Source organism: Myotis davidii, unplaced genomic scaffold (genome assembly GCF_000327345.1).
Source record: "Myotis davidii unplaced genomic scaffold, ASM32734v1 scaffold1565, whole genome shotgun sequence".
Taxonomy (NCBI): domain Eukaryota; kingdom Metazoa; phylum Chordata; class Mammalia; order Chiroptera; family Vespertilionidae; genus Myotis; species Myotis davidii.
The window spans coordinates 210,040-224,868 of NW_006295743.1; the positions used below are offsets into that span (position 1 = coordinate 210,040).

Here is a 14,829-nt window from a genome sequence, read left to right on the forward strand (position 1 = left end):
CATTTAAATATATACTTTTCTTCATTAAAAAGTATATGTGTTTATGCAGCCTATTTTCCCCATGTAAAATTATATGCTGAATTTTTTCCAAGTAAATAAGTGTAGGTGTTCATCAACACTGTCAAGACTTGCATGATGTTTCAATGTGTAGACATATCCTAATTTGTTTAGCCAAGTGCCCATTTTGAGACACTTGACCATTCACAATTTTTCACACTTCAAAACTGGGTGAAGTCTTATGCAAGCCAATTATTTGATTACTAGAGGCCCAGTGCATGAAATTCATGCACATGGGGGGGGGTGTCCCTTAGCGTGGCCTGCACCCTCTCCAATCTGTGACCCCTCATGGGATGTCCAACTGCCGATTTAGGCACTCCACTGCTGGCCCGATTGTCCCTAACTGCCCTCCCCTGCCAGCCTGGTCACCCCTAACTGTCCTCCTCTGCAGGCCTGGTCCCCCCAACTGCCCAACTCCTACTGGCCCGGTCACCCCTAATTGCCCTCCTTTGCCAGGCCAGTCGCCCCCAACTACCCTCCCATGCCGGCCCAGTCGCCCCCAACTGCCCTCCCTGCTGGCCTGGTTGCCCCTAACTGCCCTCCCCTGCTGGCCATCTTGTGACCACATAGGGACAGCCATCTTGTGTGAGGGTGTGGTGGTCAATTTGCATATTACCTTTTTATTACATAGGATACTGAATTGATGGGAATTGATTGGGTATAAAGACTGACAAAAGTAGGTTAAATGTCATATAATGGTAAAATCAAAAAAAATTATCACTTTGTTTTCTTGGGATATTCTAATTGCCTGGGACATCATAAATGTTCTTATTGGCTTAGTGAATGTGTAATGCTGTGGTGGAAAGAACTTAAACCATCTTCCTCTGCCCTGCCTTCCTGGAAAAGTCAAACTTTATTGTCGTCTTTTTTTTTTTTAATTGATTTTAGAGAGAGGAAGTGAGAAAGAAACATCGATCAGTTGCCTCCCAAACACACCCCAACTAGGGATCACACCACAACCTGAGTATGTGCCCTGACTGGGAATTGAACCTGCCACCTTCTGATGTACTGACAAACCTTCCAACCAACTGCACCACACCGGCCAGGGCTTATTGTCTTTTATCTATGTCTAAAGCAAAATATATTCATTAGAGAAAAATCACAAAATATCTATAATAATAAAAGTGTAAAATGCTAATTCAACCGGCCGACCTTCCGGGTGAAGCCGGGGCTGCCAGTGGCCGGAGGAAAGCCTGGTGCTGGCAGCTGGGGGAAGGAAGGCCTACTCTTCCACAAATTTTGTGCAAGTCAGGTCTCTAGTAAACAAATAAGGAATTAATGTCCCCTCTCCCCCCAAAAAACCCAATCTTAATTCTAAAATAACTATTTTTAATACCCTGGTTTATATGCTTTCAAACCCTATCTCCTGTGCAGTGTGTGTGTGTAAATTTTTAGTGGGATCACATAATGTACACAGTTCTGTAGGGGCTTTTACTTTTGATATTTCCCTTCCTAGTTCTTTTGGCTGATCAAATAATTAAAATTACATAAAACGTATGAAGAGGAGAAAATAACCAATTACATATGTACATATGGGGTTCCATAAGAATAAGGGGCCAGAAGACCTAAGGTAAAAAGGGAGGGTAGTGGTTTGCAACTTCAGAGGGGATGAATGCAATTCTTATGGAGATGGAAAAGCAACTATTTGACAAATGTTTGCTGGCCATCTTTTTTTTTTATTGTTTTTTTTTTTACAGAGAGGAAGGGAGAGAGATAGAGAGTTAGAAACATCGATGAGAGAGAAACATCAATCAGCGGCCTCCTGCACACCCCTTACTGGGGATGTGCCCATAACCAAGGTACATGCCCTTGACCGGAATCGAACCTGGGACCCTTCAGTCCGCAGGCCGACGCTCTATCCACTGAGCCAAACCAGTTAGGGCTGCTGGCCATCTTTAACAATGAAACACAGAGAAGGACTTTGGTCAAATGGGTCTTGCTAAGTGCCCCTCTCTCTATCACACCTAGTTCTTGATAAACCATAAAGTTTGTATTAAATCATAGTTATCTGTGATGATAATGCCCTTCCTGGAGCAGGTCCTCTGTTTAAACTCTTTTATGCAGTTAAGAGAAGGTCAAAGGTTATTCTAGAGTCTTTGATTCTTAAAAAGAATTAATACCCCAAAGAGGCATATTTTGGGCTGGCAAACTCTGCTTCCCTTCAATATGCAGGCATGTGCCATGGGGATGTACTCTTAGAAATGCATTGTTAGATGATGTTGTATGAACATCACAGAATATACTTAGACAAACCTAGATAGTGTAGCCTACGGTGCTATGTTGTTGTTTTTATATGTGACTGACAGCAGAGAGGTTTGTTTATACCAGCAGCATCACAAACATGTGAGTAATGTGTTGTGCTATGTTGACGGTAGACAACAGGAACTTTTCAGCTCCATTATAATCTTAGGGGACCACCATCAGATATGCAACCCATCATAGATCAAAATGTGCAGCACATGACCATACTGAATTGCAAACATCTGTATAGGTGGTGCCTGAATTACAGTGGTTCGACTTAAGATTTTTTTAACTTTATAATGGTGCAAAGCCATACATAGAAACCAGCTAAGCTATGCGGCTCAGTAGGTTAGGTATATTAAATCCCTTTCAACTTACAATATTTTTACCTTATATGAGTTTATTGAGCTGTAACCTTATTGTAAGTCCAAGAGCATCTGTATACCAGTTTTTAGACTTGACTTTGCTCAACTGCAAGTTCTCCAATAAAGCAAGTAGTTATAAGGATCAAGTGGTGTAAAAGCACACTGTAAGATGTTATTACTAATATAGTGATTCTTGTGCTAAACTTATCCTTTTTGTCAAAATGCTTTCTTCAGCCCTGGCCAGAAAGAGCATCGTCCCAATACACCAAGATTGTGAGTTTGATCCAGCCAGGGCACATAGAACAAGCAACCAATGAATGCATAAATAAGTGGAACAACAAATCAGTGTCTCTGTCTGTCTCTCTCTCTCTCTCAAAATAAATTTAAAAAAATTTAATCCTCAAATACTCTGTAAGAACCCTTACTATATTAGATTAATAAGTTTTGAAATGCCTGTGTCCCTGAATTCATCGAGTTTGGCAGTCTGTATATTTAGGTCCCCAGTGTCTGCCACAATTCCTGCCATAATTATGCTCAATAACTGTTGTAACTAATATGCCTCATCACCACCTCTGAATCTTCTGGAAGTTCTATTGTTCTTGATCTCTGATTATGTTAATACTAGAGGCCCAGTGCATGAAAATTTGTGCAAGAGTGTGCTTTCCTTCCCCTGGCTGCTGGCACCGGCTTCCCTGGGGCACTGGGACCCGGGCTACCTTCCCTCCGGCTGCCAGCAGACACCCAAACCCGGCTTCGCTCTGTCTCCCGGCTTCATCCGGAATGACGTCTGGTCTAATTAGCATATTACCCTTTTATTATAGATTATCAGAATGTGCTGCTGAGCTGTTTTTTTTTTTTATGCCATATCAAGAAGTACCACCCTGGCTGGGGTGGCTCAGTCCCATTTACTTAAAGGTCACCAGTTTGATTCCCGTGCCCAGGTTGCAGGTTTTGGTGTAGTGTGTGTGGGAGGCAACTAATTAATGATTCTCTCTCACATCGATGTTTCTCTTCCTCTCTCTTCCTTTCTAAAATCAATAAAAACTTTTTTTTAAAGTACCATTTTCAAGTATGTTTAGGAACAATAACTTAAAATAGGCAGTGTTTGTGTAAATGTAAATTACCTCCTTAACACTGAAATCTTTTTTCCTTTTCACCATATGGGCTGATGTTTTTGGCATCTTCATTATTTTTGTTTTAAATCAGTGTAAGAATTTAAAAGAATGTAAATAATACTAATCTTTACTATTCTCTGACCAATCTTAGTTAAATGGAAGGAAATTGTTTTAAAACTACTTATCAGATCTGGAAAGACAGATAAGAATATGGAAACTGTAGCTTTCTTTGTAGGAAGGGATAGATTATTGCTGCTTTTATGTTCTGGTTTTTTCTTATTCGTAATTTCTATAATGACTAGTATTGCTTGTGTAATAAGGAAGAGAAATGTCTATGATAATATTTCTAAAATTTGCAATCTACCTATAAACAGACAACTTTAAAGATTATATTGCCCTAGTGCCGTGGTCGGCAAACTGCGGCTCACGAGCCACATGCGGCTCTTTGGCCCCTTGAGTGTGGCTCTTCCACAAAATACCACGTGTGGGGCACGCATGTACAGTGATTGAAACTTCGTGGCCCATGTGCAGAAGTTGGTATTTTGTGGAAGAACCACATTGAAGGGGCCAAAGAGCCGCATTTGGCTCGCGAGCCGCATTTTGCCAACCACTGCCCTGGGGGTTTGGCTCAGCGGATAGAGCTTTAGCCCACGGACTGAAGGGTCCAGGTTCGATTCCAGTCAAGGGCATGTACCTCTGTTGCAGGCTGGATCCCGGCCCTTGTCAGGGTGCATGTGGGAGGCAACTAGTCAATGTGTCTCTCTCACATTGATGTTTCTCTCTCTGTCTCTCTCCCTCCCATTCTCTCTAAAAAATTAATGGAAAAATATCCTCAGATGAGGATTAACAACAACAAAAGATTATGTTTATCATGAATTATGGGAGTTTCTTTATTCTTTTTTGCTTCTTAAATTTTTATTTTTCAATTACAGTTTACATTCAGCATTATTTTATATTAGTTTCAGGTGTACAGCATTGTGGTTAGACAATCATATACTTTACAAAGTGTTCCTCCCCATATTTCCAGTACCCACCTGGCAGCATAAATAGTTATTACAACACTAGTGGCCTGGTGCACAAAATTTGTGTGTGTGGGGAGGGGTAGGAGTTGTACCTCAGCCTCGCCTGCACTCTCTCCAATCTGGGACCCCTTGGGGGATGTCCAATCCCTCTCGCAATCCAGGACCACTGGCTCCTAACCGCTCGCCTGCTTGCCTGATCACCCCTAACCACTCTGCTTGCTCGCCTGCTCACCCCCAACTGTCCCCCCTTGCCAGCCTCATAACCCCTAACAGCCCTCCCCTGCCGGCCTGATCACCCCAAGTGCCCCCTCTGCCGGCCTATTTGCCTCCAACTGCCTCCTACCCGCCAGCCTGCTCGTCCCCACTGCCCCCACCCTGCTGGCCTGCTCACCCCCAACTGCCCTCCCTGCTGGCCTGATTGATCGCCCCTAAGTGACCCCCCCCAGCGGCCTGATCACCCCCAACTGCCCTCCCCTTCTGGCCTGATCGCCCCTAACCGCCTCTCCTTCGGCCCCACCACCATGGCTTTGTCCAGAAGGATGTCCGGAAGGTCTCCTGGTCTCATTAGCATATTACCCTTTTATTAGTATAGATTATTGACTATATTCCTTTGCTATATTTTACATCCCCCGTCACTTCTCAGTCTTTTGGCTAAGATCAAATGTACTTTACATCTCTGTGATTATTTTGTAACTACTAATTTGTACTTCTCAATCCTTTCACCTTTTTCACTCAGTTCCCCAACCCCATGCCTCTCTGACAACCATCAGTCTGTCCTGTGAGAGTTTTTGTCTAGTGTAATAAACAAGTTTTTCATGAATATTCTTACAAGTTTCTTCAAATTTTTATATTACAGATGTCCTGTTTTTATCTTGTGAAGAGTTTAACATCTGCCTGTCTAAATATGTATAGTATATCACGGTAAGTTTATCATTTGTATTGCAACTACCAAAATTATTAGCCATATTACCAGTAAATTTCTATTCTAAATTTGGTGGTCTAGTTCAACAAATTGAATTTGTTGTTTGGATAACTGCTATAATATCTATCTGCCCTGTGTGATCTCTCCCTTTTCAAAAAAAATGGGAATATAATAAAACTTAAACTCAACTCAGAACACAAGAAACATGGTTTAGTCTTTCTTTGATTTTGTGGGTTCTCCAGGTCCTGGTTATAAAAATAAACATAAACAGTACTATTGTTTAGCAAGAACAGAATTCTGTATGTTTTTCTAAATTACAATGACCCTTTTAGATTAATGCTTAATTTCTAGCAAGTATCTGGGCTTAAGTTTTCTATCATCTGAATATTCTATATATCTGCATATGCAGATGTGTGTATAATTCTTATAAAATTGTAACACTCAAACTTACATTTTGTGCATCTGTGCTTGTCCCAGGCTCCATCACACAACCTCGGCCGTGTTCTGTTACAGTAAACCTCGGAGCGGTGAGAAGTACACCGATCCCTTTCAGCTTGGTAGGAGATATTTGAAAGGTCTTTATGAGGACATTAGGAAGGTAAGACAGTTCTGATGATGCTGTGAAGTATGTTGAGCTTTTAGATTTATGAAAACAGGACACAGGTTTCAGATATGTACAGAGCCATTGCAGACTTCATAAGTCAGGTTTCAGCAGCTTCTTGAGCAACAGCCGTGGGGCAATATGGAGGACCGAACACATTACCTCCAGAAAGAGGTTGTTGCAGAGTTTGGTGCCTGAAGAAAATGGTACAGGTAGCACCTACCTGTCCAGTGGGCTGTCTGACATTTTCTCTCCAATTCCATCCGCTATTCCACCCCTGTTGAAGCACTGAAGCCTCAGTGGCTCCTGCTGTCGTCTCCCGTATCTGGCCCTGAATGTCAGCGCCGGACTGCTTTCATCGTTCAGTGCTCTCCTCCCCAACAGTTTCCGTGGTGCCCACCCTCACTGTATCCCAAACGCTGCCAGAAATGTCCACATGCCGCTCGTCAGCTTCCTTCCCCTTTCCATCCTCCTCGAGCTCCACCCCACTCGGCAGTTTTCACAGCAACACCACTTCCTACGTGACAGGCCACACAGAGCCCCTGAAGGAGGCTCTCCCTCAGTGCCCGCTCTGTCACCATACAAGCTCATTTGTGCCGTCTTCTGACGGGAACGTCCCTTCCTTTCCAGGATAGTCCCCTTACCTCTAGTTAAGCTTCATCCCCGGCTCCTGGGGCACTGCTCCCACAGTAGCCTGTTCTCCTTGACCTGCAGACTCTCGCTCTTTGTGTCTCTTTCCTATGCCTTTTAGGGACTCCAATTTGTTCGTGTTCATCTTTTTTTTTTTTTCCAGAGAGGAAGGGAGTGGGAGAGAAAGATAGAAACATCAATGAGAGAATCACTGATCAGCTGTCTCCTGCACGCCCCCTACAGGGGACTGAGCCCTCAACGTGGGCGTGGCCCTTGACCAGAATCGAACTGGGGACCTTTCAGTCAACAGGTCTGCATTCTATCCACCGAGCCAAACCAGCTAGGACTGTCTTTTTGTTTTGTTTTGTTTTTAACATTTTTATTGATTTCAGAGAGGAAGAATGGTGAGGGAGAGATAGAAACATCAATGATGAGCAGCTAGGGCTCATGTTTGTCTTTTAAAGGACCATTCCTTGACCCGGTGTCCTACCTCTTCCCTTCCATCACAGTATGCTCTTCCTCTGTCTCTATTTTGCCCCTTCACATTCACTCCACCATCACACTAGGGCTTTCTTTCCAGCCTCTTCTCAGAACCTGCCTTTGCCTGGGTCTTCAGTAGCTTCCTTCTAATAAACCCAGTGGACACTTCAGTGTTTATCATCCTTGACTTTTTTGAACATTGATCACTGTGGACCACTCCCACTCCATGACACTTTCCCCCTGGCCTTGCTCTGATTCTTAGACCATTCTTTAGCCTGCTTCCTCCTCTGTTGGCCCCTCCTCTGTGTCCTCAGTCTACCTGTTCGCATTGCTTACGACTCCCAAGAAATACCTCTATTCCAGATTGAATCATTGGTATGAAACCCATACATCTAACATCTAACTGCTCACTGGCAGCTCCATGTAGTGTCCCTGACTATCTCAAATTTAACATGTGTGAGTCTCTACTTTTCCCTCCTGTCTTTTCTCCTGTTTTTCCCAGGATCCCCAGAAGGATCCTCCACTCATCCATCTCTTTCCCCCTCCACATCCCCTGGTCCAAGCCTGTCAAACTCACAGGCTAACACGGGCCAAATAAGGTTTAATTTTATGTGGGCCGAAAGAAAACAAAAGCTTCATTTTTCATAGAAACATAGGTTTATTTCCATAGAGACATGTTGAATACGAAGGGCTTAAATAAATGAGTAATCGTTAACATAAAACATTTTAATAAAAATTAATATTTTTTCTTGAACATTAACTTACCAGACACTGAATAACTGCACAAATTAATAAGTATAACGCAAATAAACCTATTTTTCTTGTTCTCCGAAAGCGAAATATTTCCTGTTGCGCACACCAAACAAGTCAGTATCAGACTAACAATGTGGCAGTCAGCTGCTAAAATACCTGCTGCTAGTATTAGTGGAGAGAAATGGTGAGCCTGCAAGTAAGATGTGAAAGGGAAATGAATGTAACACAATTATAGTAACCAGTCATTAGCAAGCATTGTAGTTCGTTATTAATAATTATGTATAACAGGATACTGTAAAAATTAAGTTACGAATTTTTTTGTAAACCATTTCTTACATCCCATTATATTGACTGGGCCGCAGAAATATTTACTGTGGGCCACATGTGGCCCGTGGGCTGAAAGTTTGACATGCTTGCCCTGGTCTGTCTCTTGCTTTCAGTCCCACTGCCTTAGGTTAGGCACCACCATCTGTTGCTATCATCCTTGCTGTCCCCCTCCCTCTTTCACTCAGAGCCTGCTCATATCTCCACCTACTTATATTTCCACCTGAACTCATATCTCCATCTACTCATATTTTCACCTGAACTACTCATATCTCCAGCAGAATTTAAGGAAATGTGTGAATATTACTTTGATGGAAAAGGAAAAGCCTTTTGAACAATGATCATCATGCTAATTAATGGCCCAAGCGTGTAATAATGGCCAGAGGTGCCTCCTATGTGATCCCAGGGTAACTGCTCTTATCTCAGAGACAGCACCCGTCCCGCTATTGTGTTTTATTGCAGTTACTGTTTTATTACTTCTCCCCATCTAGACTCTGAGCTCCTGTAGGCAAGGGGCTGTCTTATTTATCTTTGTAACCTCTACATTTATTACCATTCTTGGCACTCAGTCTATAATTCAGTGAGTTAATGACTAACCTGCTGTATGGTTTCTCCTGTGCCTAGGAGGGTCCATTCCTGTGTGTGTGTGCGTGTGTGTGTGTCTGTCTGTCTTGTTTGGTTTTTGTTAATCCTCACCTGAGGATATCTTTTCCATTGATTTTTAGATGTGGTAGATGGGAGGGAAAGGAGGGAAACATTGATGTGAGGCACATTGGTTGCCTCCTGCACTTGCCTTGACTAGGGATGGAATCTACAACTGAGGTACATGCACTTGACCCTGAATCAAACCCGCAACCCTTGAGTGCACAAGCCAACACTCTAACAACTTAACCACACCGGCCAGGACTCTGGGTCCATTTTTAGCTCCCTCTGCCTCTAGGGGATCAGCTGTGATTAGTTCCAGCAAGCCGCTGCACAGCAGGTAAAACACAAACACCTCCATCACTTGGAAGGAGCTCTCCTCTTCACAAATCAAAGACCTACTTATCCTTAATCCCAGGTCAAAGCTGATCTCCTCCGGGAAATGTTTAGTTTTTCTTAGCCTACACTGCTCTCTCCTACTTTGAACTTATAATGTATTTAATTTAATGTACAGCATTATTCAAGATATGACTGCATTATTTACTGAATATTTCTTTTTTAAAATAGTTGGTTATCCCTAGCCGGTGTTCAGTGGTTAGAGCATTGACCCATGGAGAAGGGTCATGGGTTCGATTCTGATCAAGGGCATGTACCTCGGTTGCAGTCTCAATTCCCAGCAGGTTGGGGAGCATGGGGCACATGCAGGAAGCAACCAATCGATGTGTCTCTCTCATACTGATACTTATCTCTCTCTGACTCTCCCCCTCCTTTCCACTCAGTGGAAAAATATACTCAGGTGAGGGTTAACAAAAACAAACAACAAAAAGCAGTTGGTTAGAATGTCCCGATATGCCAAGGTTGCGGGTTCCACCCCAGGTCAGGGCACATACAAGAATCAACCAATGAATGCGTAAGTAAGTGGAACAACGAATCAATGTTGTTCTCATTCTCCAAGATCAGTTTAAAAAAAGAAAAAAAAAGTTTTGTCTCCCCAACTCATTTGTAAGCCCCTCTCGTCAGACAAACCACGTCTTACGCTTCCCTTTTGAATTTACCACTGCTGTTTCTCCCCGGCCACCATCTCACCTGCCCGATGCACAGCTTCTCCCTCCCAGGACAGCCCTGACCTGTTTCATGGCTCCCCACAGCCACTGGCTCCCAAACTCCCTATCTTTGTCCCCTCCTCTCCCTCTTCCACACTGCTAGCCAGCCCCTGCCCCCTTTTCCAGCTGTCACTGGGCTGGTGGGCTGGGTCACTCAGAGCTTTCCTCCCCTTCCTGCTGCCTCTCAGAGTCACTGGAGGCAACGCCTGCTCTCGCACTTATGCCACTTGGAGTACAGCCAGGCATTGCTTGTTGCCCAGTCACAGGGCAGCCAGGGTTTTGGCCATACCATTGAGGAACCTTTTCCAACTGAGTGTTGAATTTCTCCATTAAGATGAATACACAGAAATCAAATCCAAGTTTTGTAAAAGAAATCCTGTTGACTTTCTATGCAGTTCTGATGCCATATTGACACAGAGACTCTTTATTTCAGGAACTGCTCATATCTCCAATAGAACTTAAGGAAATGTCTGAGTACTACTTTGATGGAAAAGGAAAAGCCTTTCGACCAGTTATCGTGGTGCTAATGGCCCGAGCGTGTAATAGCCATTATAACAACTCCCGGTGAGTCATTTGCTTCTGCTGCTCTGTCCTCTTATATTTGGCAGGTCTTCCTTCCCAAGGTCACCGTTTAGCTTCTTGTTTAAGGTGTACCGTGCATCTAAGAATTCACTTGATGATGACTCGATTCTGACTAGGAGCCACTAAGTCACTCTGGAATCTGGTCTGGGCACCTTCCTTTTCTACCTTTTTCATGTCCATGGAAGAACGACTTCAGCTGTAAATAAGCATTTCAGAAGAAGCCTAAAAGTCAAATTTAGTTTTCTTTTTTCAGAAGTAGAGACTACCAGGATATATGCATACATGTAATCATTGTCCACACGGGCCAGTTAGTCCAAAGGTTGATGGGTATGAAGTGATAAGCTTTGCCAAGATTCTGGGCACCACACCCCCTGCAGCGCCTGCCTGTCTGGGGCTTAAAAAAGGCATTTTGACTGTGGATCCTTAGCTTTCATGTTTTGAATATACTTAAGATTTTAAAATATGAAAACAACAGCAACATTTAGTATTAAAGGAAGTCTTAAAAGGAAAGAGGATGTACCCATATTACCAAATGCAGCAGTCTTTATCATTCCCTCTGCCCCGCCCTCTTCCTGTCAGTCCCACAGTATGCAAATAATTTCGAGTTCTGCTTTGTTTCCTTACCAATCTTTTTTTAAAGTCATCATGGTGCCGGAGTGTTTTCTTAGTTGTTATTTTTACATCATGTATTCTATTGATGGAAATTCCAGTAGACCACAATGTACTTATACATTTCCCTAGGGTCCAACATTTGTAGTATAGTCCCTTTCCTCAACACATTATTTTTTCTGATTTTTTTTCACATTTTTTATTGTGGTAAAATATATGCATTATAAAATTTACCATCTTCCACTGTTTTTTATTTGTTTGAATATTTATAGTGCGTTTATTAATCAGGTAGGTGGCAATCTGAGAGAACGGCAGATGTAAAACTCTGAAAATGCCACTCTTGACATTTCATTGCAAACAAGCTCTTATAAAGGATGTGCGTGTTGGGGGCGCAGGGGCTCTAATGTTAGTGAGTTGCCAGGATCTGCCTTTTGTTTATATTTTAGTTTTTACAATCTTTATTGTTGAAAATATTTCATAGATCCTCCTTTTCCCCCCATTAACTTAACCTCTTCCAGCCCGCTCACATCCTCCCTCCCCAGGCCCTTACTACCCCATTGTCTGTGTCCACAAGTTATGCCTATATGCATACAAGTTCATTGGTTCAACATACATTTTAAAGAATGCCTTTGTCAGCACTAAATTTAAGGATGCTGTAAGAGTGAGCATCAGATGTTGCTTCTTAGCAGGTGCTCCCCTCTGCCCACCACAGCTTTGGTGCCCTGCTGCTGCACCCTTGCAGCTCCAACACAGCGCACGGTGCTCAGGGGTGCCTCCCAGTCACCCTGAGACTTTCGGCGAGCCCCCAGGATGGTTTGAACAAGCAGTGAAATCTCTGGCAGCGACTTTTTAACCATCATCCGGCCCATTTCCAATTCACTTAGAAGGCAGAACTGCAGCAGTGCTCCCTCTGAGCCAGACTCGCAGTGCATCGCATGTGGTCTAGACTCTAGAGCAGGTTTCTCAGCATTGGCCTGGCTGGGGTTTGGGGCCACCTTATTTGTGGAGGGAGGGGTTGTCAATGTGCATGGACCTAAGGGGTAGCACATAGTGGCACCCTTGGCCTCTACTCACAGGTGCCAGTGTGCCCCCCCTCACATGTTCCCTGGGGAACAAAACCGTCCCTGGTTGAGAACAACTCATCTAGGGAAATGTGTGTTTATATTTTTTATTTCTCAGATTAATACTCAATACAGTTCATTACCCTCAGAGAGAACACAAACAGGAAAATAGTCTGCACTGCTGTACCTCCTGTCAGCTGTTATCCCCGCAGGTGAAAGTTTTCTCAGCTTCCTTTACTAAACTATATAAACTGTTGGTTGCAGGAAACATGGGAGAACATAACAGAAGGCATTGCTAGTTTAAAAAGTAAGTTCAAGACTGCCCTCTCCAGGAACATCTTAGCTGCAGTGTCATTCTCCCCTTAGGTGATCAGAGCAGGGCTTGCTAAAGGCACGGGGCAGAGTCCTCCCCCCCCGCCCCCCCCCCAAGGACTCTTGTAGATGAGGCTCTTACTGAGCTCAGTGTCTAGCTGTTAGTTCCATGACACTTAAAGCAGAGAGGGGTTTGGGGGGAACTGGAGAGCTGGGCCTGGTGTGGTTTTGCTTGCTGAGAAAGATGGATCTGACAGAGCGGACCAGAAGGGAAAGAACATGTTCCACAGTCTCAGTAGTTCAAGGACCCAGACTTGGAGCAAGTCAGTTCAGTGGCAGATAAAGGTAGTCTGTCTGGATATATGATCAGCTACTGAAAACTTGAACACATGTATCTTTATCAAGGATTTAGGAAATGCAGTTCACATCCTGAGAGTTGTGTAAAGACAGAGACTTCATTTGCATTTTAAATAGTGAGTTTGTTCAGAACCAAACTGATGAGATTCTAATCCTATCTTTAAAACTCCTAGTGACGCAGAGGATGAGAGGAAAGAAGGGTCTCCCTCTGATGATTGTTTTTCAGAGCAGGAGCCTCTCTGCTCTCGAGCTGTGAAGAGACTTGGGAAGTCCTTAGCCCAGGACCTCTGAACTGATGCCCCAAGGTTCAGGTCACCCACAGGGATAGGACAGACTCTCATCCCACTTTCCCACAGTTTATAGGTGGTGCTGCAGTGGGTCAGCAAAGGTTGAGCCTCTACCAAAACCTTTAAGAAAAGCTTCCATTTGGCTTACAGAAAATTAAATTATTACTCCCACTAGACCAGTGGTTCTCAACCTTCCTAATGCCGCGACCCTTTAATACAGTTCCTCATCTTGTGGTGACCCCCAATTTCATTGTTACAAATTGAACATAATTAAAGCATAGTGCTTAATCACAAAAACAATATGTAATTATATATGTGTTTTCCGATGGTCTTACGCAACCCCTGTGAAAGGGGTCGCAACCCACAGGTTGAGAACTGCTGCACTAGACAGAGCTATGTTCTCCAAACTGTGCCTCAGAATCTCCTGACATGCTTTTTAAAAATACAGTTCCTGTCCCCACCGTGAGAGATTGTGATTCAGTGTCTGAGGCCTCCGCCTGCATTTTAAAGAGTATTGATTCCCATATGGTGGACCAGGGATAGATATTTAAGAAACAGTGAGCTTGTCAAAGTTCTAACAAGCCAAGTGAAACACCAATTTTTAGAATTGTCAGGAGAGACAAAGAGAAGATCATTTTAAAACAGAACTAGAGCCTTTTGTATGCCACTTGAGAACTCTGTGTACAGCCTCTAGATTTGGGAATAGCAGCTCTCTAGGTCTCTATTGTTAAAGTGAAACCAGATTTACTATTTTATTTGCTTCCCCCCTTTGCTCCAAACCAACATAATACATTGCCAAGGTTTGATATTTCTTTTTATAGACAATTTTTCCTCATTGGGGGTTTACTTGTCATTTGTTTCAGACTTTACATTATGTGCTAGTATGAATAGAGGAAAACAGTTTTTTTAAATCACAAGGAAGCTGGATGGAGTGTGTGTGTGTGTGGGAGGTCATTATTACTAGAGGCCCGACATGAAATTCATGCACTCAGGGGTTCCTCAGCCTGGCCTGCACCCTCTCACAGTCTGGGACCCCTTGGGGGACATCAGCCTGCTGGCTTAGACCCAATCCCCCCCTAAGCCAGTCTTCAGACATCCCTCTCACAGTCCGGGGCTCTCGCAGTCCGGGACTCCTCGCTCCTTACTGCGCTCACCAGCCGTGAGCCCAACTTCTGACTGAGCGGTGCTCTCCACTGGTGAGCGCAGCAGCAGTGGCGGGAGCCTCTCCGCCTCTGAGGCAGCGCTGAGGAGCAGCCAGCCCAGCTTCTGGCTGAGCAGCATTCCCCCTGTGGGAGCACACTGACCACCAAGGGGCAGCTCCTGCATTGAGCATCTGCCCCCTGGTGGTCAGTGTGTGTCATAGCGG

The 14,829-nt window shown here is 43.8% G+C and overlaps 1 protein-coding gene across 2 annotated transcripts in view; it reads left to right on the plus strand.

The window, feature by feature from the left end:
* The window catches only part of PDSS1 (prenyl (decaprenyl) diphosphate synthase, subunit 1), a 48,141-nt gene that overhangs the window by 5,413 nt on the left and 27,899 nt on the right, over positions 1–14,829 (plus strand). For both annotated transcript variants that reach the window (XR_001515018.1, XM_006770416.2), the window contains exons 2-4: positions 5,657–5,721; positions 6,200–6,320; positions 10,689–10,819. Coding sequence is in view for 1 of the 2 variants with exons in the window: in XM_006770416.2 (XP_006770479.1) it covers positions 5,657–5,721; positions 6,200–6,320; positions 10,689–10,819 (317 nt within the window). In the remaining variant the exon portion in view is untranslated. The remainder of the gene's footprint in view (positions 1–5,656; positions 5,722–6,199; positions 6,321–10,688; positions 10,820–14,829) is intronic.